Below are 23,799 nucleotides of genomic sequence, written 5' to 3' on the forward strand. Positions count from 1 at the left end.
CACCCCAATAGTCCAATAGTCTACTCAGATCCATACACAACAGTCTCGCCTGTTGAGCTCAGCACATCTGGGGAGATATAGTCGGGTGTTCCAACAGTGCTACTTGAGATTACCTTTCCGTTTTCCATCTTAACACAGCTGCCAAAATCTGCTAGCTTCACATGCCCTTCTCTGTCGAGCAAAATATTGTCTGGCTTTAAGTCTCTGTGTATCCATCCAGCCTTGTGCATTTCGTTGATTGCTGTGAATACCTCGGCTGCGTAGAACTTAATTTCCTCTTCTTTTAATATGTCTTTCCTGCTCAAGTATCCCAGCAGATCACCTCCGTGCACAAACTCCATGATGTAGAATAGGTGTGTTTCATCTTGGAGACACATATAGCTCTTCACTAGCCAGTCCAGGCCGTGGGTGGTCATTATCTCCTTCTCGTTCATGAAAAATGTCGCATTTTTGTTCTTCATAACTAGCTGCTTTGCTACTTTCTTCATGGCATATATCTTGGACTCTTTTTCTACCACATAGACCTCGCCATATCCACCCTTTGCCAGTTTTTTTAGAATTTTGAAATCGGAAGGTTTGGTCTTTCCCTCGTGAAGCTTGGTAGAGATGGCAGTTCTAAGCTCTCTATCAGCCGTTTCTGAAAAATCAATGAGCAAATTCAGATCTATTTCATGGCTCATGGGTAGAGTTATTTTCTCAAAAAAGATGAAAATAACAAACAGTAAAAACACACTAATAAATAAATATCATTCTTCTTCATTTTTATTATCTAGTGTAAAAGGATAATACAAAGGTTAAATTGCAGGGTATCAGACTTGCCGGATCACAAAATTGGACGCTGTGGCTGTCGCGCTAAAGGATCAATGCCGAGCTGCATAATTATGTATCTTGAGACAAAAAAGCTGATGCTTGCTTTCCATATTACTTAACGATTTCATAAATGAGGAGATGCTGTACTCTTGTTTCCAGAAGCAACTTCCAGTATTATAATGCATTTTCTTATTGATAAAACTGAGCTGTCGTGTATCGAAGCTATCTAGCGCATATTTTCCAGTTGATTTTGGTAGCTTGCAGTGCGTTAAAAAATTATCTGCTGAAGCTCCCAATGCTAAAGCAAAACAAAATTGTTGATAAACCAAGACTTTCGGCCGAATCCCTCTCAAAAGTACTCATTTACTACGAACCGACACTTCTGCAGTCAATCATGTCCTTTTCGAGTGTCAGAGATCTTTTAAACAACAATCCAGAAATTCTAAATGCATTCTGCAGAACAAGTGGGTATTCGAAACAAGAATGCCTAAGAATACTAAAGAGTAATAGCATTCTAATAAAGGCTATACAGAAGGGAATAGAGAATGTTGTTACTTTTAACACAAACCAGAGTGATATGACACAGTTGTCGGTATTTAACAAACTTGTCTATGTATCTTCGGATGATCAGACCTTGAAAGTGTTTGACTTTAATGGAACACCCGTAAAGAAATTCATAGGCCACATCGGTGGCATATGGACATTTGATTGCAGCGGGAATAGGGTTGTAACTGGGAGTACAGACAAGACTGCCAGAATTTGGGATTTGGACTCGGAACAGACAATAGTCACTCTGAAGTACCATAGAAGTACGGTAAGAGTGCTGAAGATATATGGAGAGTATATAATTACAGGTAGTAGAGATTATACAATCGCCATATGGAGTGTGTTTGGAGATCTTGTCTATCGGCTGAACGGGCACAGACAGAGTGTACGATGCTTAGACGTGTGTGATGGGTACCTAGCAAGTGGTTCGTACGATGGATATTGTAAGCTATGGGACTATAAAAGAGGAAAGTTTATCAAAGATGTCCATAAGCACCAAGACAAGATTTACTGTGTTAGAATCTATAATGACTACGTAGCCTCCTCTGGCTTTGATTCCGAGGTTAAAATATCCAAAATTGACGGATCCTCATACAAATCATACAAAGTTCACAGCTCAGTTGTTGGTTGGATGGACTTTTCAGATAATTTTCTAGTATCATCGAGCTTGGATGGGACGGTAGCAAAGTATAACTACATTTCAGAGACTGTTGACTTTGTCATACGGCTAGGTTGCCCAATCAAAGGACAGAGACTGACGGACACATTGATAATCATAGCAACGGTGTTTGACGTAAGAATATATTCTCTGCGCACCGGCAAGTTCATAAGGACACTAATTACGGCCGATCTGATAAGCAAAATCGAGGTTGTTGACTGGAGAATAATAGTAGGATATCAGCAGGGAGGTGAATATAAGATTTCAATGTTCAACTATGAAAGCTTGTAAATAACAAAAAACAATACAAACCCATTAAGTTAAATCACTGTGATTTATTTAATACATGTGTTTTAATGATAGCTAGAATCAGCAGTTATTCTTGGTTTCTATTTAAAACAATGACATTTATGGTAGCTTATAGATCTTAGTCCAATGTTTATTTAATGTAAAATCCCTATTTTGCACGCCTGGCATAACTCTCCCTCTTTTGATTTAACCCCGCACAACGCACACTCTTTGAACGACTTTGATGGCAAAATGGTGTCATAGCACAGCCAGGACTCGTCAATCTGATACACATCCTCGCCCTTTTTCTCACTTAAAATTTTTTTTGAGTTTTTGCAATCAGGAAATTTTTCGGCAATTTCATAGGCAGTTTTAAGGTTTCCATGCTTAAAGCATGTTGTTAAGGCCAGATTCTTTACAAGCAGGATGTGGATTCCTTCCAGCTCTAGATTTGAGAAAAACAAACTCATTTGTATACTTCTCTCTGGATCGACAATATTCCGCCTAGACTTTTCTATATGCAGCCCAAGTAGGTAATTTCCTATTTTCCTTCTTAAATCCGAAAAGTCTGTCGGCGTGGATATCCTCAGTGCAATCAATGCAATGCACTCTCTGAACATTTCAATGGCGCCAGAAAACTTCCCCTGTGTTGTCAACTCCAATGCATTCTCGTATAGATCATCAATTTCGGCTCCTCTCGTCTCTTCACTTAAGTCAATCTCAGATAAATCAAAGATTTGGGATTGAAAGTCTGAATCGTTAAAGGTAGCCTGGTCTGTTCGTACATTGCTTCCAGTGCTTCCATTATCTTCCTCGTAGTCCCTTGCCTTGTCATCACCACTTTGCTTCTCAAAGTCCTTAGTTTCGTTTTTCTGTGAAAGTGAAATACTATCAAAATTTTTACTCAGCTCTTCAGAGATATTCTCTGCTGTATCCTCCTCTTTCATATTTTCCTCCTCTGCAGTTTCCTGTAGAATATTTTCTTTACTACTTTTTGATATAACAGCTTTATCCTGTGTCATTTCCGGTGATACACTTTGTAATTTAATTTTGTCAGTGTACTTCCCACTTTGGGCTACGCCCTGTGTTTTGCCTTCCTGCTGCACATTTTTAGATGACTCAAAAATACTCCTGTCTTCAAATATAATCTTCACCATGTTTTCTATCTCCTCGCCCTCCAGCTCTTTTAATTTATCTAGCTGTTTGGTCGAAAGAAATAGGTAAAATAAACTTACGTAATCCTGGATTCTTTTAAAACAAGTCTCTGCCATGTCATAGCAGCCGTTTTTCAGTGAATGGAAAGCCAGCTCTTCAAACATTCTATTGTTTGAACAGAGCCTCAGAGCTTCTTCGTAGTTTTTATCATTCATGAACAGCTGAAATCTTTTATCTTCATCCTTTATGAACGGTAAGGCAATGCCTCCCTTGTTCTTCTTTATTAGATATTCAAGAGGACTAAGTCCTGGAAGCTGCTCTTCCTCAATCACTGACAAGATGTTGCTGTCGTTGAGAACTGCTTTTCTAAATCTTATCTCAGACATATTAAGCAGGATCTTTTCTATCTCATTGCATCCAAGGACTAATAAATAGTCATTCTGGACCAAAACAGGAACCATGTATGATTCTATTGACTGCAACACTCCAACATCCTCCAGGAAAAACTTTAGTTGTTTTACAGTTGCGTATATGAAAATGTCCTCGTGGAAAACTCCCCCGGTAATTTCGACGAGTTCATTGATTGAATGAACAAGTTGCAGGGAATAGTCTAGGAACAGTATCTTGTTGACACCGACCAGCACAATGTATTGGTTGTTGGACTTGACAGATCTAATGCTAAAGTTAAATGTGGCTGAATACTCCTGGTCGCCAATAATGAGAGTAAAAGTCCGATTGTTCACAATAAACAACCCTTTTGTTGACGGCACTAGCATCCCTTTTATTCCAGACCGGAACATTTCATCATTCTTGTAGATTCCATCTTCCTTTAGTTGATATTTATCTCCCTCGACAAATGCAATACTTCCAACATCTCCTCCTATTCTTCTTTCATCTTCAAACATCTCAAAGGACCCGTCGTAAAGAGCATAAAGAATGCTGTCCCTCATGAACATGTTGGTGACTCCTCTCTTTAGCCTGCAGTAGTCTACTGACTGTTTCATGTTATACTTCTTAACAACATTAGATATTGAATAGAAAATATTATTCTGGTATTCGCAAAATGATATTTCGAAACTTTTTCTGTACAAAATAAGACCATCGTCGGTGCCAATTGCCAGATAATCATCTCTTCCGGCTATAGACCACACTCTTGAATCGATGTTGTGCTTAGTTGACTTCCCATCAGAGAATTCGGAGAGGATGTTGTCCTCCCCGCCTCCAAAGAAATTCCCATTATCACAGAAGACAGATATCACATTTCCTTCATGGCTGTACAATGTCTTCTCAAGACCAAGAGTCTCGTTCTGGAATTTCCAAATCTTTATCTCTCTATCATCCGATCCACTCATTACATACTCGTTGCTAAGATACAAACAGTTCACTCCCCGATCATGAGCATCTATGGACTGACGTAGTATTACGTCAGGCACCATAAATTTCTTCTTTTCAAATAGATTTGAGCAGTTCCATAATCCGATTGTGTGATCCAAGGATCCTGTAAGAATATGGTTGCTGTCCAGAAACAGAACTGCCATAACGTAATGTGTGTGTCCAGAACTGCTGCTAAGCTGCTCGCCCGTATAGTAGTTCCAAATCTTTATCGTACAGTCGTCTGAGGCGCTAATAATCCAAGGCTTAGTTGGGTGAAAATCAATGCATCGAATATAGTCAGTGTGGCCCTTCATAGTCTGCACGACCTGTCTAGTCTTGTAGTTCCACACTCTTATGATTTTGTCATCTCCTGCAGTGGCAAATATTTCTCCGTATGGATGGATCTTTACACATCTCACGCTTCCCTGGTGCTCTCTCAGAACAGCAACAATCTGTTGGTAGAGAACATTCCAAATGTAGATGGTTCCACAGTGGTGAGCAGTGATGATTACTGGATTGGTGGGATGAAATGCTATACTTTTTATTCTTGTTGTAGTCTTTCTGAATATCTCAGAAATTTGTTTAGGCATTGAGGGTCAAAAAGAATAAACAATTATATAAGCACAGTCTAAACGTGCATAACCGTAATCAAAAACAGTCAAGTTTGGCTTGTGGAAAGAAAAGCTGCTTTATGAAATAATGCACTCTGCAGCCATTTCGGGAATAGATCAACAGAAAGTAGATTAGTCCAAAATGGCAAACTCTAAAAACTGGTATCTCACAATATGTGCTGATCTAATAATGGCCAATATCTTAAATATGCTTACATTAGATATATTAAATAGCCGCATATCTTTATTTACAGAGCATATATGTCAATGCTGTCCGTGCAAAATCCACTAAATCCCATCTCTTTCAACTTTTTGACTTGTTCAATATCATTTGCACCATCTCCATAGCACATCAAGCATAGGCTGTCTTTACACTGGCTGATGATATTCCCAATTCTTGGTACAATTTCAGTATCTACAACAATGCCGTCGATATTCCACCCCTTGGCAAATTCAGCTACGATCTTGCAAAACTCTTCATCCCCGACTTTAGAGAATTTCATCGACTCTTCTCCTATCAGGAAGCAAGTCTTATATCCAGGACAGTAGCTCTTCAGCAGCTCACAAATCAGCGGTGAGAAAGAGGCAAGCACAATTTTTCTTTTAGGGTAAGACTGAAGTAGCGTTATTAGTCCTTGAATCAGATCAATTTCATATGAATTGCTGTATTTGTGGTTATGACTGTATTTAATTTCAAGATAAAGTGCAAGATCATCGGGCAGGTATCTCAAAATATTGTCGAGGGTTGTATTGGTTGTTTCAAACTCTTTTTCTGTGCTTTCAGTCTGTTCTAGAAACTCAAGATACTCCATTTCTGCCACCATTCTTTTGTCTATCACATCGTCGTGAAATACTACCAATTTTCGGTCTTTGGTCATATGAATATCCATTTCGACCATTTGAGCCTTCTTCCTATGTGCCAGCATAAAAGACTTGATTGTGTTTTCTTTTATCAAATGCTGGCTGTTTTCTCCTGCTAAATCTAACGGCTTATTAAAGCAATCCATCCCATGCCCCCTGTGTCCTATCACAGATATTTCTTTTAAATTAAAATCGGCTGCTTCTGCTTCACATCGCAATATTTCATATCTGATCTGTGATGTTTTTGAATTTATGTACTTTTTAAGAAAATGATTCTCAGAAGAGCATGAATCAACAACTTCAGTTGATTGAGTAAAGGTGGCATTGGAAACATCCCCATTTTGGAGAGCTGGCGCTTCTGGTATGAATCGTGGGGTCTTCTGATCGTAGTATATCATAAGTACTGTGGCTGTGCTTATTCCCACTTTTGAAAAATTCATTTTTCAAACTGGGATACAGAAGAAAGAGACCATAAAGAGAAAAAATAGTGTGCATGCAATCTGCATATTTACTTGCCTTGCTTAGCTTCGTTCTACAGCACACATAGCTTACTAGCTAATTCATTGATCATTTTGATATACTAACTATATCGTACTATTGGCTATGCATAGTTCAAAAATCAATTAAACCCGCATAGCAATAGATGTAATACGATATGACCTAATCCTTCTCATAACGTTTCTAAATGTATCAGCCACCAAGAAACCACTCCAAAACCGTGATGGTGTCATTGATAAGCTATCTGTGTTGCATTTTGGTTGAGGCATGGACAGTTTTATAGTTTCTCATAGTTTACTTCCTATATGCCCTTCAAATGCCAAAACAAAATAAAGGAAATCTAAACACCCCTATGACTCCAAACGAAATACCAGCTAGCACTGCCGCACCGACAGTTAATACTCCAACAAAATTGGAAAGCCGCATACCCCAGAGTCCTCTTAGTTTCGCACCCATTAGAGGATTGCCCACGTTTCTCCGAGTCCCTGGAATCCTTCTTTTCTGTATTGTGCTTGGATATCTTATCGGCAGATGGAGGTTGTCATTCATCTTTCTTCTGCCAGTGGCCCATGTTGCCTATTATGTGTTCAACAGGAAGGTTGTAGAGTATAGACGATCCTTGGAGACCCTATGTAGAGAAAACACCATCCAACAGCACTTGGGCGAGTTTGAAACTGTAGAGTGGATGAATCATATTCTGAAGAAACTCTGGGATGTTTCCGAGCAGACAGTATCTTCAATCATCTTTAATGAAGTCAATAACACTCTTTCTAAAATATCCAAGAACCAACCATTCGATCTGAGACTCTCGGAAATAACTTTGGGTACCAGGCCGCCTGTTATCGAGAGAATATCGTTTGTGCAGAATTCAGAAAACAAGCTTGTTTTGGAATGTGCATCAAACTTCATTCCGGTACAAGCCTCTGAAGAAATTTTGGCATATTTCAAAAAGGAAAGATCACATTGGAACACTTACATTGAAATCCAAGTCAAACTAGCGAATTTATTGACAATCCCTATACTGGTCCGTGATTTTACATTCTCAGGGATATTCAAGATTGAACTAGATCTTTCCCAAAAGATTCCATTTGCCAAAAAGCTCAGATTCTCTTTCCTAGAAATGCCAACTGTTGATTTCAAGCTTATTCCTCTCAAGAGTGTGGATATGCTCGATCTTCCTTATATTGGAGGTCTTCTAAATACAGTCATGGAGAGCCAAATAAGGAGCATGGCCTTAGAGCCAAAGTCTATAGAGATAGATCTAGAGGAGGTTGTAAAGTACAGTGGAACAGTGGTTGGGGTGGTATATATTTACATACATGATCTCGAGGTACTGGATCAGTGCACTTACTGGATATGTCTGGATAATAACGGTAGAAAATTTGGAACAACAGCAAAGAAGTCAGGACGAAATCCATTTTTCAACCAAGGATTCTATGACATAGTCTTGGATACCACCTACAGTATCGGTGTTACTCTCCAGTCTACCGACCAAACTCCAAGAGGCCTTAAGCACGGCAGGATATTCTTAAGGAATTTAAATAAGCACATATACTCTGAGAATCTCTACCTGTCAAACGATACATCTAGAACGTTTCTCAATGTTACAACCCAGTTCTATCCTGTATCAGAAGAGTCCCAGGATAGCGCTATAATCTACTTGAATCTCATATCAATAGAGGATCTCCAGTGCATTGGAGATCCAATAAATAGACTGTATTCAACATTCTGTGTAGTCACTCTTGAAAGAAAGGAGTCCTCAAGCACAAACAGGATTGTCCTTAAAAGATGCGAATCTAAAAGGATATTTACGACCAAGGATCCATTCTACAACGAGTCATTCAAATTCTTTGTGAGGGGATTTGAGGACTATCTTATTAAAATACGAGTAGTAAATGAAAAGGATAGTAAAAGTATAGGAACAGTCGTGGTAGCCTGCACAGATATTAAGAACAGTGGAGCAATCAAGTACAGAATATGTGGTGTGGAGAGTGGGGAGATGAACCTGAAATTCAATATAAAGCATGTAAATATGGAGGATCCGCCCTTTACTGCAGAAGAGCTTTATGTCGATAGCAAAGAAAACAATGAATGCAGCAGTGAAGAGAGTAAAAATACAAATATGGAAGGAAAAAACACTGCTAATGAAGAAGACAAGGATGGGAATGGAGAAGCTAGCGTTATTAATGAATATGGAATTTCCGAAGATAAAAAGCCAGACAAAATGCCTATCATTGGTGAATATATTGAGCACACGGATGTTCCTTCGCCGCCTTTGTCCTCTAAAAAAGCAGATAAGAATGTGGTGGATTCAATTGAAAGTCTCTCTTTTGGAATACATAATGTTGATGCTCAAAACCGCTTCTTCCTACAGTTCAGAAAGGCCCTGAAGTTCTCCATAAAAGACATTAAGGCCTCTGGTCTTTTTTATCTTGTTTTTGAAACGGGTTTTCTAAATATCAAAATGGAACCTTTTAGTACTGAGCTGGAAATTCAAAGGGAAGTAGTGGTGCCTATTGTAAATGAGAGGGCGTTAAGAGCAAGACTGTTTAGAATGTCTTTGACAGGCGATTCATTAATATCAGAGGAACAGATAGACATATATAAACTTGGTAGTCCATCGCAGGTTGTCTGTGTGTTCGAGAAGATTAGGATTGAATTTGATGTTGAGCTCGATCTTCTAGCTAACTTTACCAATACGGACAACGATGCTAGTCTCAAGATTCTGCAAATAAGAATAGGAGAGTTCAATAGGCATGGGATATTTACTCTTGACTTCCACACGGACAGCTCTGTCCAAAATGTTAAGCTGGTCCACCGCTTAAATACTTTCCTGCTTGGGAAGGAGAATCTCTACTGCAGATTAAAGGATAATGGAAAGGAGGTGTCCCATGTGATGGTTCCAAAGAGAGACTGCAACGAAGAGTTTGACTTTGGAAATGGACTAAAAGCACAGATGTACTGCAAAATGCAGACGTGTGCCTTTAAAAAGATCATTCCTTCGAAGCAGGGAGAGCTTGAGGTATTTATCATTAAGGCTAACAAACTTAAGGGAGCAAGCAACGGGACAAGTGATCCCTATGTCAAGGTATTTCTTAATAAAGAAAAGATCCATAAGACAAACAAACGACTAAGAAGCTTGGATCCTATTTTCAATGAGAGCTTTAGGATTAATGTCCAGAAGAACGTGGATGAAATGGGATTCCATATTTATAGTCTCAATTCACTGACGGTTGATTCCTTGATTCACTTTGTCGACATCTCTCTTTTCAATATTTCAGAAGGATACAGCAGACATACCTTAAAGATGAAGGACGGAGACAACGGGGAGGTGGGAGATGCCACACTTCAGGTAATCTTCAACTATAAATCAGCAATTAAAAGTACAAAAATAGTGGGAATGGTCTGAGAGCAAATGAACCAGCTAAACTGCTGAACATTAAATTATGCCTATTTGCAGTGTTGTTATGCTAGTAATTCGTTTTGGCTAAGCTAGCCTTACAGCTATTATTTGGTGGTTAAACAAATTCATGCTTACTTTACAGTTTATTTATTGAATAATGCAGCTAAGAGCCATGACCAGTAAATAAAAGAGAATATTCGTATTGGGTGCGCTGTTACGTGTCTTCCTTTTGGCAGAAGACGTGGAGCTGTTCTTTTTAGCATTCTTTGCTTCATTATCCTTCTTTTCACAATCTTTCGGTTTATTTTCTGGTTCTTTATTGCCACTTTCTTTTGCTGGCAACAGGCTGGTCTCAGTCAGGACTGGGGTATTGGATTGCCGGGGCATTTCATAGATCTCAGGAGTGGTGTAATATGGTTCGCGAGGCTGCACAGGCACTTGGGGATAGTATGTCTCATATGCAGGAAAGGTGCTACCCACTGCATCATATCCTATGCACTGTGGTGACGACCATGCATTCTGTACAGTGTCATAAGCACTGATATAGTACCTGTTGTCCTGTCCCATGCATATTTGAACTTTAGATGCATTGGTTGTATCTACTTCTAGGACTTGGCCAGGTAGAATCCTATCAGCAGCATGGATCTGTATGAGTAATATACAAAGTGAAAGGATAAACATGCATAAAAATTATTTGTAGTTTATATATTGAGTAAATGTTCTATCTGTGGTCTTTTAGAATTAAATTTAGATGGCACTAATTTTAATTAAAGTGAGGATCAAATATTAATGCGTAAGCATAATTAAGCGTCAATTCTGATCATAAACAATCAAGACATGCATTTATTCGTTGAATGAAGGTCCACTTAGTTACAATGGTAAGAATAGATGTGCCATCCAGGATCAAGAGACTTGTGGGTGATGGCTCCTGAACTTACAACGGCGTTCTATGAGCATCAAGGCTAGCTTTTGCCACTTTTCCTTGCATACTATAGCTGCTCATAATCTATTTTCATGACAACAAGCTGACTGCTTTGACCATTGTACCTATGTTTTCATGCCCAATTGCTTTTTATTTTATGCTGTATTGCCAACAAACATCTTTGGTTTAGTTTAAAATTTTTAAATACCTGTAAAAATTTTTTCTTTTCCCCTCTCAAATTCTATCTTGAATTGTTTTCCTTTACGTATTTTGTTTTTCCTTACCCCATGGTTCAACAAGACACAGGTGAGGCTATAGGAAGCCTTATTTCTGGGAAGCTTCCAAGCTCCTCGGAAGTAATGGACGCAAAAAGAACTACATCGACGCTCAGAGACTTTCTTTTGAAACTCGATCAGGCCAGAGAGTGGATATGCTCAGTCGCGGAGGTGAGTATGGATATTACAGCATTCCGGGAAGATCTGCCCAAGGCAGAGATACTTGCCAGGGTGGTACAGGCTTTTGATCCTTCGTTTGTAAAGAGAATCTATGTGTCAGCAGTGAGAGAGTTCCGCCACACGGATAATATTATGCTTTTTCTCAACTGGTGCAAGAAGATTAAACTGAGAAGACACTTTCTATTTGAAACAGTGGATCTATATGAGTCCAAGAACATTCCAAAGGTGATATACTGCATCCATGGGCTGGCGCTATTTCTGAATAAGAGAGGAATGGGCCGGGGGATTGTCGTCAAGAATGATGTGGTCTTCACCTATGCAGAGAACAGCTTGTTTGCCGAAGATCTAAACAACATTTCCATGCAAAAGTATGATGATATCCACACCAAGCTTGATTCGGAGGACACAAATGATTGTGAGAATGTGCTGGATAAGGAAATAAGTGAGGACCAGATTAGGGCATTTGCAAAGACACTTGTCTGGTGTAGAGGGTTCAATTCGCTTGTTACTGGTGATAATTTGTCAGTCCCCATTCTTCGTAAATTTATTGACTTTGATTTTAAGGGTGAGAGTGCCAGTCAAACCATAGCGGAGCTGCAGAACGAGATTGTTGATTTCTTCAAACAAAATAGCATAAAAGAAACTGAAAAGGACAGCCTTATTCACACAATAAGATTGCTTCATGAGAACCTAAATCAACTGAGGAACGTTCCTGTCGTTACCTATCCATCGGCAAATGACTATAAGATCATTAAGAAAATACTCTACAGGCTTATCCACGACTATAAGCTGTGTTTTGATATTCTGTGTACAGGGTTTGAGTTGCCCTTCAGGACGCTCTTTCCAGACAATGTGATCGGGGATTTTCATTTCTCAAAATTCATAGCTTTCAACCTTAACAACGATCAAGATAAGCTTGTTGATATTGCTAGATCGCACTTTGTTTCTTCTCGAATATTCAGAAATGTTGCTGAGGCATATTCTACAAATATAACTTTTGAAATGAATCCCATCTCCATTAGGAATTACTTAATGAATAAAGAGGCCAAGAGCGCAGCATCGAAAGCTCTTCTCGACGAGGCTATTGACGATAAGGCAGTAAGGAGTGAAATTCTAAAACGATCACAGTCCATCATTGAATTTATCGATTCCAAGTTCAATTTCCTGATAAACCTTGATCTGCCTTATTATGTTAGGGCATTTGCCAAGCATCCTTTCTTCTTTGAATACTTTATTGAGCCAGCAATATTCTCCTCGGGCAATTCTGTCATTGCCGAACTTATGAACTATATATTCTCCTCATGTGACTCGCCAAGCTCCCAGGAGCGTCTGTACAAAGATAACTTGGAGTTCGTGAAGACTACCAACATTGATTTCTCAGACTATGCACCCCTAAAGGAGTATTTAGATGAGTGTAGAAAAACATTCAAGGCTGCCCTTATCCGTTCGCAAGCTATCGCTAGTGATGTAAACGACTATTTCATCCAGCATGCATCGGTTGGAGATTTGTTGCAGGTAGAAACTTGCATCGAAGAGATCAACAATATCATTTTGATTCTCAAAGGCACTACGAAGCTTATGAGCGAGGAAATGGTGCATCTTGTTAACAAACTTGAGCTCATGAATGTGCCGTCTTCCAGCTCAATAAAGATTGGTGTTTACAGCCAGCTGGATAGTGCCAGAATGGATGCATCTGTTCAGGTTAATGGTCAAGTGGCTCCTATGACTCGTGACGGCAGCAAGGGGGATACTGCAATTGAACAAGCAATCTCTACCACATACAGCGATACTACTAGCATGAGCGACGCTGAGAAGTATCGCGAGGTTGAGTTTACCTCAGAGCACCCTTTTGAAACATCTGTTCCGCAATCTGCATCTGAAAAATTTGTCCTTAAACTCGACAATCAGTATTCCTCTGAACTCGACGAAGAATACAATCTGGCATTAAACGCAGTACTGAAGGATCTTAAATACAGATTGATGATACTCATTTCAATGTCAGAGGGCAGAACCCTCGATGCCGTTCTCAATGAGACTTTTAGCGATGGCTATGCATCGGCCCCAGTCTTCTCTGAGCTTGATATACAATCCATAAAGGATTCTGTTATTAATGATATTAGTCTACTAAAAAATAAGGGCATATTCAAGGGCAACAGTGGGCACTACAGTCTCCTTCAAATGATTGCCTCCGACATTCTCACATGCAAATACAGACTCCTCCACAAGGAAATTACGATGAATCTCGAAACCTCTGATGCACTGTTTCACAAAGGCGCTATGCTTGACAGATACCTACAAAATCTATACCGCTATTTAAATGATTTTACAACAGTGATGTTTGTGAACAAGAGTGGAATATTCTTTAATCGGGAGGTAAGGCCGTATACTAAATATGGGACATATTTAATGCCTCTCGAGGCCTTCCGTGCACAGGTGTATGAAAACCTGAATATCAAACACATGTACTTGAAGATTTCTTGCAGAGTGCCTATGGTGTTTAACATATCTGTGTACCTTGGAGACACGAGACTGTGCGATCCTATTGATGTGCGATTTGATACTCTTTTGAGGATGCGCGAGGGAAATATGCTATGTTTTGATGTGAACGAGGTGTGCTGCCTCTCCGTTGGGTCTACTATTGAAATTATCAACGAAAAGTATATTAATTATTAAATGGAGTGAATATTTTAAGAACTGCCAACCTCTTTAGTTCCATGATATGCTACTGTTGATAGAATAAAGCATTTCAATGCTATTGGTTCTTTCGTCAAGCCATATCCTCCTTTAGTTTACTTAAATCTATTAAATCCCTTTATTAGATGATATCGAAGAGCTCGATTGCCGGAATTGCTGCCGTTTTGCTAGTGGCTGTGTTCTTTCTCTGCAAATTTGCCTTTGGAAATGCCGATAACTTTATCCTTGAGTCCCCCGAAGGTTATGACGATTTTTCCAAAAGATTAGAACAATATGGATTTTCAAAGTTAGTTGAAAGTTCCGTGGAGAGTCTACAAGACGAAGAGATCAAAGCAGCATATTCACAGCACAAGGAGGCAGTAAAAAGCATCATTCTCATAGACTTGTTTGTAGGTTTGAAACAAGAATCTTCGGCTCGAACATTTTACAATACAAAGTTGCCAGATTTAACGGTTGGCGCAGCGCCTGAACCCACCAAAGAATCAAAAACTAAGCATACTACCAGCTCACCGCCTGCTGCAGAGTCAGAATTACAGGAAGCGCTCAAAAGCTTTATTTGCCTGTGTATGCAGCGTTTTGCGTTTGCAAATGTAAGCATAATGTGGTCAAATGATTTATTATTTACCCAACCGAAAATTGAAATTGTGGGGTTTAAACTTGGATTCGTTCCTTCTGAGGCCTTAGCTGCATTTAAGGAAATGGTTAGTCTAGACTTGAAACAAACACATGTCACAAAAGGATTTGAATCTCTGAAAATCCTAAAAAATCTTCGATACTTAACACTTTCCGAGAACGGCATAACTGAATTTCCGAACTTTACCGGATTTCCAGCTCTAAATGAGGTTTATTTGAACAATAACGCCATTCAAAAGATCGATTTGAGCCAGTATTTGAAAAGTGGAACAGACGAATATGAAAAGCTAGGTATTACAAACCTACATTTAAACAACAACAAAATTAGTAATATCGACAATGACTTCATGAAAGTATTTCCGGAACTAAAGGAGTTATCACTCAGGAACAACAAGATTGCAAAAATGCCAGAGTGCTTTAATGGTTTAGAAGACAAGGTCAAGGTTGATATTACCACGCTACCATCGACGGGATGAATAAAAAACATGTAAAAATGGTGTTGCTGTTCACTTGCTGAACTTTTATTAGTATTGCAGTTTAATGGTATTTCTGTCTCATATGCAAAAGTCTTACTCATTACTGGTTGATATTGTATGTGCCATGAAAGATTGGAGAATGCACCACGGCTGCGAGAGAACAAGATTCCAATACGCCACTGTATTCTACCCACAAGTAGGTTATCGATGGACTACAGCAACATCACAAGAGAAATGGTGTACCTTTGCATCGGAGAGGACTTGGAGCTTCTAGATAGCTCAGAGCTCTATTGCACATTCTTCAAGGGGATTAAATACTTTATAGCTGGGACAGAAAAAGTCATTCGTGGAGATTCCCAGATATTCTGTTCTTGCAATGAGCGGTACTGCTGGCACATTTTTAAAGTAGTTCTGGATGAAGACAGGGCCATTATAAAGTGATCCGTTTGACTCTTGCATGTCTGTCTGTATCTTCTGTCCAGAAGCCTCATGATAATCTGCTGTGACGTGTCTAGAGAGTTCCTTTCATATTTTCTCGGTATTTTATCTGGCCAGTCATCCTCAGCCTGCTTGGCCATTGAAAAGGTCTCAACGCAGTAAAGGAGATTCAGTCTATTCAAAAGGACGTGCAATAAAAGGAGTCTATGAAAACCAGGAAACACACAGTCTTGAGAATTGTACTCCTTACACTTATCGGCTATATTATTATTAAAATGAGATAGTTAAATGTGTTATTTATTTTTGCTCTTTCGTAGTATTTTCATTACCTCACAGGCCGGGAGGTTGATGAATTCTGTGTCAGAGGACGACTCATCCCACAGTTCTGGCTCAATGTGCATTGAATCTTCTGAAGACCCGCTAATTTCATCAGAATCGGATCGGCCATGAAACTCCCGTTCTAGGTCTACACTGTCATCTTTATCTGTGCTATCACAGCGATCTTCTTGCAAATCTACATTATTTTCTCCATCCACGCCAACCTGATTATTTCTTTTATTTAAAGTGGCGCTGCTACTGATCTCGTCGATCGTTGAACCTTCACTTTCAGAATTGAGACCGTCTTCGCTTTCGTTGCCGGGACCACCCAAACCTTCACTTGCAGTTTGCAAGCGTTTCTCAACGAACTTGGAATATTTTGAATTCACTTTACTTTCAAGAGAAGAATATCGGTTTCCGAGCTTATCTTCCAGTTGATAGAAGATCTGTTCTGGCTTAAATCCATCTGTATATATGTTCTTTACTCCAAGAGAGTCTAGTATTTCTTTAAAAAGTGTTTCGTTTTTCATGGAGAGGAATTTTGCTAAAATTTAGTTCATAAAAGAACAAAGCATGTCTGTGCTTACTATTTAATTCTGTGTTGAGTATGCTTTGCAATAGCGTATGCTGCTGTTCCATTAGAGGTCCAAAAGCTACTCCTTATATCAACGAAGTTAGTTTGCATCCCTAGGATGGCATGCACAGCGACTACTGTTATTATCGCATACAACTCTGGTAATACTTGTATTTCAGCTCCAACTTTGCTGATGAGTACTATCTTTTGTTGCTGCAGTTATCAGGGGCTTTGATGTGTTTAAGGATGCATCACCAATAGCCTTTCGTTGACTTTACCAACTCATATGCTTCAAAGTAGAACAAGCAGGCTCGTGTGAAAGTCGCAAGATACTGCAAATCGTACTGTATATGAATAGTAAAATCTGTCTGGCTCTTTAATCAATTGTTTTTAACATTACGGTCAAAACATACTTGTTGATGCTGGGATGGCAAGTATCTTTTATTCTTCTAAGCTTTGTGCGTCTGCATGTTTTTTGCCAAACCTTTGAAAATACTGCTCCAATACTTTATTGAAACTGGCAATGCTATTTTCATACTGGCTCGAAATCGTCTGTTTTGAGCATACTTGTTGACAGGCTTAGATTGCTGTATTGCATTATAAATTTAAAGTCCCTTTCTTATCATTTACTGCTCCATGCTTCTTGGCCATGGAAAACAATGAGCAGCTGTTCAAATTTAAAAATATCGACCTGGTCGATTATATCAACAAAAAGCATCCAAAAATAGATTTGATTGAGATTGAGTCTGAGAAAAATGCACTGAGCAATCTTATAAAAACAGTTAATGAGGATGTCTTCCAGTACTTTCTCCAGAGACAGGATCCTCTTCTAAAGCTACTAGAAATCCACCAAGAATGCTTTGAAATCATTAAAAGCTTCAAAAAGAGCCAAAAAGACCAAATGAAGCAGTCTGACGAAATCGACCTGAGCAGCTCAGAGCTGAAAAAAAAATTTTGTCTCTTCACAGACGACATGTCTATCTTCCTTACAAATGACAGGTACTTTGTTGCCTCTGCAGTTTTCAACAATGATACGGTTTTGTGTGTCCTGACAAATGATCTTATATTTATAGGCGAAAAGGACGATAATGATAAGTTTAGGCTGAGAAGATCGCTAAGCAAAGAGTCGGTTAAGCTTGAGATGGCAGAAAGTACACTTCGGATCACATTGAATGGAAGTGTATGTGAACTAAGTGGATCAAAAGTAGAAATTGAGAATTTCTTTGAAATGTTCCAGGAAGTTTCATATAAGCTTGAATTAACAAACGATAGAGAAAGTAATATTGATTACGAACTTGTTGAGTACTACCTAGAAACTAAGAAGTTCGTCAACCTGATTGACTACTTAGACAGTTTTGGGCGTCCAGAGGGCGAAAGACTAGCCAGCCTGCTGGATAAAATGGAGATTTCTGACGAGTATACTCTCTTTGCACTTAGTAAAATTTCAGATGATCCTACAAAACTTTTCAAAAAGTTTTTCTATGAAAGATTTAAGGCGGGATTGTCCGGAGTCAACAGAATACAAAAACTGGACAAGTACATTCTAGATGTTTTTGAGTACATCCAAGAGTTCTCTCAAGAGTTTTACGAGTACTGTGAGAGAAATTCGCTCACAAAAAGGGCATACATTCTTACAATGGAGGACTGTGTCAAGCATGCGCTGCAGTATATTGAGCCCAGAGTTATCAATCACAGTAGAGGCAACGACATGAAGGATGAAAAGGATATTATTGGTAGTATTTATGAGAGATTGCAATTTTCAGATCTCAATTTCAGATATTTAATCAAAGAAATAAACATCAAGAAGGCTGTCAGCCAGGGTTCAATTGAGCAATCAAAGCGTCGAGTTAAGGAAGAAGTAGAAAAGTTCCTAAGGAATTAATGCATAAAGACACATTGGCGATAGAGGCAGATTCCATCTCAACTGATTGCTACGGTATTGCACACTAGAATAGAGAGCATCAATGCGTCTAGTGGATATCAGTACAGTTATAGCACGTCTTGATTAAATAATATGTTTCAAAGGGGCGATCAATCAAGAAAATATTGCAGCATAAAGCGTTTTTATGAAATATTAAAGATTTGCACATCCTCTCTATTAATTAAACAGCTATCTACTTAATATTTATTTACAGCAGGCCTATCGCTTGCCCAACTACAGTCTTGTGATGGTTTTGTTTGTGTTTGAAAATAAATCGGAGGCTTATAAAATCATGCATTTTCACCCCTCCATGTCCTCGGGAACACCTCTCGATTTAAGTACGGCTATTTTGGAAACTAAACTAAAAAACCAGCTTCTAGTTCAGGGTGAAGAGATAATTAAGAAGCCTCTCAGACCATTCGAGATCTGCTTGCATCCTGACTGCGCAGACGGCATTCTTGGCTTCGATGTTTTCCTCTATGGACCGGTCCTTGTCAAAGGTAAGAAACAAAAAGAAAACATTTTGACCGTGCAATTTGACGATTCAATACCCAGGATGGTTGCTGTTCTATCAAAAGATGCTCGTAATAACCTCAGTGTTAGGATAAACGACTATGTAAAAGTCTATGACATTAAGGTTAATGACATTCCACCTGCAGTTGAGGTTAGTTTCTTTCCAGTTGAGGATTCGGTGGAGAAAATATCAGGTGATATTTTCTCCTCTTACATAGAACCTTTTTTTAATCAAAAGAGAATATACATTAGCGCTGGTAATATTTATAACATTAAAAGCGGAGCAATGACAGCGCTACAGTTCAAAGTTGTTAAGATTATGGCAGAGGTGAGCGGCGGGCAACAGGAAGTGGATCATGCGGTTACTCTGGACAATACAAGCATACTTGCCGATGGTAAGGTTAGCAGAAGTCAGATTGATAAGGAATATGGGAAAATTGGATATGATGACATTGGTGGATGCAGGCGTCAAATGGCTCAAATCAGGGAGCTTATCGAGCTTCCTCTGAAACAACCAGCACTCTTTAAAAAGATTGGAATTAAACCGCCTCGTGGTATACTTCTTCATGGTCCACCCGGAACTGGTAAGACCCTTATTGCAAAGGCAATTGCTAACGAGACAGGTGCATTTTTGTACACAATCAATGGACCTGAAATTATGTCAAAGATGTCTGGAGAATCAGAGTCTAATCTCAGAAAAGCATTTGAGGAAGCACAGAAGAATGCGCCAGCCATCATCTTTATGGATGAGATAGATTCGATTGCACCCAACAGGGACAAGACACAAGGCGAGGTAGAAAAAAGAATTGTGTCCCAACTACTCACACTGATGGATGGCATGAAATCTTCGTCTAATGTTATAGTCCTTGGGGCCACAAATCGCCCCAATACTGTTGATCCTGCACTTAGACGGTTTGGAAGATTCGACAGGGAGATTGAAATAGGAGTGCCTGATGATTTAGGCAGACTGGAAATTTTGAGCATTCACACTAAGAACATGAACCTTGATGATGATGTTGATCTTGAGGAAATAGCAAAGGAGATACACGGGTTTACTGGTTCCGATATTGCTTCTCTGTGCTCTGAGGCTGCTATTCAACAAATAAGAGAAAAGCTTCCGTTGATAGATCTGGATAAGGATTGCATCGATGCAAAGATTCTATCTTCGTTGAGAGTCAACACTGCAAACTTCAGATATGCCATTTCTAATACTGATCCCAGCGCCCTCAGAGAGAAAGTTATTGAGAAACCAAATGTACAATGGACAGATATTGGTGGTTTGGCTTATGTCAAAAGAGAGCTTAAAGAAACTGTACAGTATCCTGTCAACTATCCTGATAAATACCTTAAGTTTGGACAATATCCATCCAAGGGTGTATTGCTTTATGGCCCGCCCGGCTGCGGCAAAACTCTTCTTGCTAAGGCTGTAGCCACCGAATGCAATGCTAACTTTATTTCCATTAAAGGACCTGAATTGCTGAGCATGTATGTGGGAGAATCCGAATCCAACATTAGGCAACTGTTCGATAAAGCAAGAGGATCGGCACCGTGTGTCCTATTCTTCGATGAAATTGATTCTATAGGTAGATCCAGAAGCTCAGTTTCAAATGACGGAGGCGCCACTGACAGAGTACTGAACCAGCTGCTTGCAGAAATGGATGGAATGAATCAGAAGAAAAACGTCTTTGTCATGGGCGCTACCAACAGACCATCCCAGCTGGATTCTGCTTTGATGAGACCTGGACGTCTCGACCAGTTAGTTTATATTCCGCTTCCTGACTTCAAGTCTAGAATATCAATATTCCGTGCAAAGCTCAAAAAAACACCGCTCGAATCAGACGTAAATCTCGAAGAAATGGCAAGATCACTAGAGGGTTTTTCTGGTGCTGATATTGCAGAGATTTGTCAGAGAGCGGCCAAATTGGCAATTAGGGAGTCTATTGAATATGAAATCAAGAATCCGAATTCAAAAGATGATCCTGTGCCAGCGCTTTCAGCTAGGCATTTTGCAGAAGCCATGAGGACTGCTCGTAAGAGTGTTACACAACAAGAAATTGAAAGCTTCGAAGCATTTGCAAAGTCCATGAAAGTTGATCTGCACAGGTATGTGGCTGAAGAGCAAGCGATGAACAATGCAGATGAGGAAGGTCTGTATGATTAAATCACTAATATTCTTCCAGCGGCCTTAGTTATATTGTTGTTATTAAGTTTGAATGGGCTTTTGTACTGCTATATACAAGTTTATTTTCATGTGTTTTTATGCAGTCTTGCGAAATTGGCTTTTAATAGCGGTTTTTGATGGTCTATTTGCTGCATATTAAATGTCCATAGAACAGCGCATGCTGTAAATCCATTTATAGCTACAGTGTTGGCCTAATTTATATCTGTGCTTCAATGGTCTCACATATCAAACTGATTCGGCATCCGTTTTTCCTTTCGCTTTCCAACTACCCCTTCTTTTCATGGCTTCAAAATTCTTAGTGATAACTGGTCCGAGCGGTGCGGGGAAAACTACAGTGATAGAATATCTTCTTAAAGTTCCTCTGTTTGAGTTGAGTGTCTCATACACGACAAGAGAGCCCCGGAAGGATGAGATTGATGGAAAGTACTACTTCTTTATTTCCAAAGAGGAGTTTGAAAGGAAAATCGCAGAAAACTTCTTTGTAGAGTATGTTGAATTCAACGGTAACTACTATGGAACACCCCACAAGAGCCTGGAGGAAGACAAGATAGTCATTCTTGACATTGAGCTTGGTGGGCTCAGGTTTTTTAAGCAGAGAAATCCACGGTCCTTTTTTTGTCTTATTAAAGTAGATCGTTCAACAATGGAGAAAAGGCTTTTGAAAAGAGTCTACTCAAATTTCGAGGGAGACCTGCAAGTTGACGAAGATGACTTTAAAAAGAGGATGTGCTCATTTGATCTTTTTAACGAAGTAGAACAGCAGTTTGAATTCAATAAAATCATAGATAATTCAAAATCAATTGAAAATACACTGAGACAGGCCCAGGATTTAGCTGATGAGGTTATTGAGTACTACGATGTTATATGTAAAGATCTGTAGAAAGGTATGTGACATTTTTGAGCCTTTCAGTTTATTTGCTCAACTATGAATAAACAAGCCTTTCCATGCCCAAATGCAGAAACAGCGTTCAGGACACGAGTATTTACTCAGAAGAACAATCGATTATATGCCATTAACATTAATGCTGGAAAGTGAACTATAAATACTCCTTTATTAATTAAATGCCTTTGGTCTAGTTTCACTTTCAATGCTAAATAGCAGAATTGACTTTATGCACACATGACAGCATAAAACATAGTAAATGAATTGCATAAACCAACTTTATGTAATATTAAAGATGGGAAAGTCGTTAATGCAAGATAGTAATGTGGTATATCAAATTTATATTAAAATTACAGCCCTATCTTCCTGGAGGGGACTCTGGTCTAAGACTGAATGTGTCTGAAAAGTTGTCGGGATGATCTTCGATCTTTTTCGAATAGAAGTGGTTATAGACATTTTGTGCATTCTCAAGTCTCTTCGTTAGAACCCTGTTCGTCTCATTCAACTCTTCCACCCGCTGTGTTTTTTCCTTTACTTCTTCTTTTAGTTTCTTATACTTGGTGTCCAACTGGCTCATCTTCTTTGTCATGTCTTCTAGCTTCAGTCCTAACTCCTCGTTCCTATCTGCCTCCTTTTGAACGGCTGAAAGATTCTCGCTCTTAAACTGCTTCAAATCAGAATTCTCTTGTCTCAATTTCTTTATTATTTCATTTGCTGTATTCATTTCCCTGCTAAGTTCTTCTAGTTCGTTTTCCTTGTTCTTCAGCTGGTCCTTGAATGATACGGAATTCTCTCTTTGGTATCTTTCCATTTCGTATCTTAACTGGGCATTTTCATTGTCTAATGTATATATTCTATTGGACAGCTTCGCCATTTCCTCTTCCTTTGACGATGCCCTCTCCTGCACAATAGAAAAGTCCTTTTGTATCAAATCTAGCCTCCTTCTTAGCTCAGTATTGTCTTGCTCCAGAAACCTTATCTTTTCCTTTAGATTTTGATCCCCATTCATGCATCTGTCCCTTAGAATAGAATTCTCCTTTATTAGTTTGATGTTATCTCCCTCCATTCTACCTATCAAATCTCCCAGATATCTTCTGTACTGTGTTTCTTCTGGCTTTGCAAACTTCAGCTCCAACTTGCAAATGTTTCTGAACTCAAGGTTTTCAATAAACCTTAGAACCCCTTCGTTGAAATAGGCAGTGTACTTTGACGTGGATACTCCATGGAAGAGATTGACCAGTATTTGAATGAATCTGTCGTAGTCCACAAGGATGTCCTGGTCTCTTTTCAAAATATAGAAATCAGACGATGTGAGCGTGTAAGTCCATAGGGAAAAGACATTTGAAGTGTCTATGAGCCTTATTTCCACTCCTAATTCAGTTTTAATCATATCCACCTTTACAGGTGTTAGTCCGCTGGGTGTACTCAGAGTAATTTTATTGTTAAACAGGGACTCATGCATTTGTTAACCGAGGGAGGAAAACAAATATTTTAGAAAAATGTGGAGGAAATGTGCAGAACAACCCAGTGTGATATTGTACATGGCACTGTGAGAAAAATCTGTGCTCAAGCAATTACTTAGTACT

General features: G+C 39.1%; 14 protein-coding genes across 14 annotated transcripts; 8 read left to right on the forward strand and 6 right to left on the reverse strand.

The window, feature by feature from the left end:
* Window positions 1-20: 20 nt before the first annotated feature.
* Window positions 21-680, reverse strand: VICG_00307 (AGC/DMPK protein kinase; the record flags this gene model as incomplete). Its single annotated transcript, XM_007603698.1, has 1 exon — window positions 21-680. One exon carries the CDS (start codon window positions 678-680, stop codon window positions 21-23), a length of 660 nt encoding a protein of 219 aa, XP_007603760.1.
* Window positions 681-1,105: 425 nt separating this feature from the next.
* On the forward strand, window positions 1,106-2,305 carry VICG_00308 (uncharacterized protein; the record flags this gene model as incomplete). The annotated part of the gene is made up of 1 exon (XM_007603699.1): window positions 1,106-2,305. One exon carries the CDS (start codon window positions 1,106-1,108, stop codon window positions 2,303-2,305), a length of 1,200 nt encoding a protein of 399 aa, XP_007603761.1.
* A 152-nt stretch (window positions 2,306-2,457) lies between these two features.
* Window positions 2,458-5,421, reverse strand: VICG_00309 (uncharacterized protein; the record flags this gene model as incomplete). Its single annotated transcript, XM_007603700.1, has 1 exon — window positions 2,458-5,421. One exon carries the CDS (start codon window positions 5,419-5,421, stop codon window positions 2,458-2,460), a length of 2,964 nt encoding a protein of 987 aa, XP_007603762.1.
* Window positions 5,422-5,690: 269 nt separating this feature from the next.
* VICG_00310 (uncharacterized protein) lies at window positions 5,691-6,743 on the reverse strand (the record flags this gene model as incomplete). The annotated part of the gene is made up of 1 exon (XM_007603701.1): window positions 5,691-6,743. One exon carries the CDS (start codon window positions 6,741-6,743, stop codon window positions 5,691-5,693), a length of 1,053 nt encoding a protein of 350 aa, XP_007603763.1.
* Window positions 6,744-7,117: 374 nt separating this feature from the next.
* Window positions 7,118-10,210, forward strand: VICG_00311 (uncharacterized protein; the record flags this gene model as incomplete). The annotated part of the gene is made up of 1 exon (XM_007603702.1): window positions 7,118-10,210. One exon carries the CDS (start codon window positions 7,118-7,120, stop codon window positions 10,208-10,210), a length of 3,093 nt encoding a protein of 1,030 aa, XP_007603764.1.
* Window positions 10,211-10,351: 141 nt separating this feature from the next.
* Window positions 10,352-10,885, reverse strand: VICG_00312 (uncharacterized protein; the record flags this gene model as incomplete). Its single annotated transcript, XM_007603703.1, has 1 exon — window positions 10,352-10,885. One exon carries the CDS (start codon window positions 10,883-10,885, stop codon window positions 10,352-10,354), a length of 534 nt encoding a protein of 177 aa, XP_007603765.1.
* A 528-nt stretch (window positions 10,886-11,413) lies between these two features.
* VICG_00313 (uncharacterized protein) lies at window positions 11,414-14,254 on the forward strand (the record flags this gene model as incomplete). Its single annotated transcript, XM_007603704.1, has 1 exon — window positions 11,414-14,254. One exon carries the CDS (start codon window positions 11,414-11,416, stop codon window positions 14,252-14,254), a length of 2,841 nt encoding a protein of 946 aa, XP_007603766.1.
* Window positions 14,255-14,400: 146 nt separating this feature from the next.
* On the forward strand, window positions 14,401-15,384 carry VICG_00314 (uncharacterized protein; the record flags this gene model as incomplete). Its single annotated transcript, XM_007603705.1, has 1 exon — window positions 14,401-15,384. One exon carries the CDS (start codon window positions 14,401-14,403, stop codon window positions 15,382-15,384), a length of 984 nt encoding a protein of 327 aa, XP_007603767.1.
* Window positions 15,385-15,501: 117 nt separating this feature from the next.
* Window positions 15,502-15,825, forward strand: VICG_00315 (uncharacterized protein; the record flags this gene model as incomplete). Its single annotated transcript, XM_007603706.1, has 1 exon — window positions 15,502-15,825. The coding sequence occupies one exon, from the start codon at window positions 15,502-15,504 to the stop codon at window positions 15,823-15,825; it is 324 nt and encodes a 107-aa protein (XP_007603768.1).
* Window positions 15,826-16,115: 290 nt separating this feature from the next.
* VICG_00316 (uncharacterized protein) lies at window positions 16,116-16,670 on the reverse strand (the record flags this gene model as incomplete). The annotated part of the gene is made up of 1 exon (XM_007603707.1): window positions 16,116-16,670. One exon carries the CDS (start codon window positions 16,668-16,670, stop codon window positions 16,116-16,118), a length of 555 nt encoding a protein of 184 aa, XP_007603769.1.
* A 693-nt stretch (window positions 16,671-17,363) lies between these two features.
* VICG_00317 (uncharacterized protein) lies at window positions 17,364-18,596 on the forward strand (the record flags this gene model as incomplete). The annotated part of the gene is made up of 1 exon (XM_007603708.1): window positions 17,364-18,596. The coding sequence occupies one exon, from the start codon at window positions 17,364-17,366 to the stop codon at window positions 18,594-18,596; it is 1,233 nt and encodes a 410-aa protein (XP_007603770.1).
* A 349-nt stretch (window positions 18,597-18,945) lies between these two features.
* VICG_00318 (AAA family ATPase, CDC48 subfamily) lies at window positions 18,946-21,309 on the forward strand (the record flags this gene model as incomplete). The annotated part of the gene is made up of 1 exon (XM_007603709.1): window positions 18,946-21,309. One exon carries the CDS (start codon window positions 18,946-18,948, stop codon window positions 21,307-21,309), a length of 2,364 nt encoding a protein of 787 aa, XP_007603771.1.
* A 301-nt stretch (window positions 21,310-21,610) lies between these two features.
* VICG_00319 (uncharacterized protein) lies at window positions 21,611-22,210 on the forward strand (the record flags this gene model as incomplete). The annotated part of the gene is made up of 1 exon (XM_007603710.1): window positions 21,611-22,210. The coding sequence occupies one exon, from the start codon at window positions 21,611-21,613 to the stop codon at window positions 22,208-22,210; it is 600 nt and encodes a 199-aa protein (XP_007603772.1).
* Window positions 22,211-22,571: 361 nt separating this feature from the next.
* VICG_00320 (uncharacterized protein) lies at window positions 22,572-23,675 on the reverse strand (the record flags this gene model as incomplete). The annotated part of the gene is made up of 1 exon (XM_007603711.1): window positions 22,572-23,675. The coding sequence occupies one exon, from the start codon at window positions 23,673-23,675 to the stop codon at window positions 22,572-22,574; it is 1,104 nt and encodes a 367-aa protein (XP_007603773.1).
* Between the last annotated feature and the right edge of the window lie 124 nt (window positions 23,676-23,799).

Source organism: Vittaforma corneae (assembly GCF_000231115.1).
Source record: "Vittaforma corneae ATCC 50505 unplaced genomic scaffold supercont1.2, whole genome shotgun sequence".
In the NCBI taxonomy this organism is placed as follows: domain Eukaryota; kingdom Fungi; phylum Microsporidia; family Nosematidae; genus Vittaforma; species Vittaforma corneae.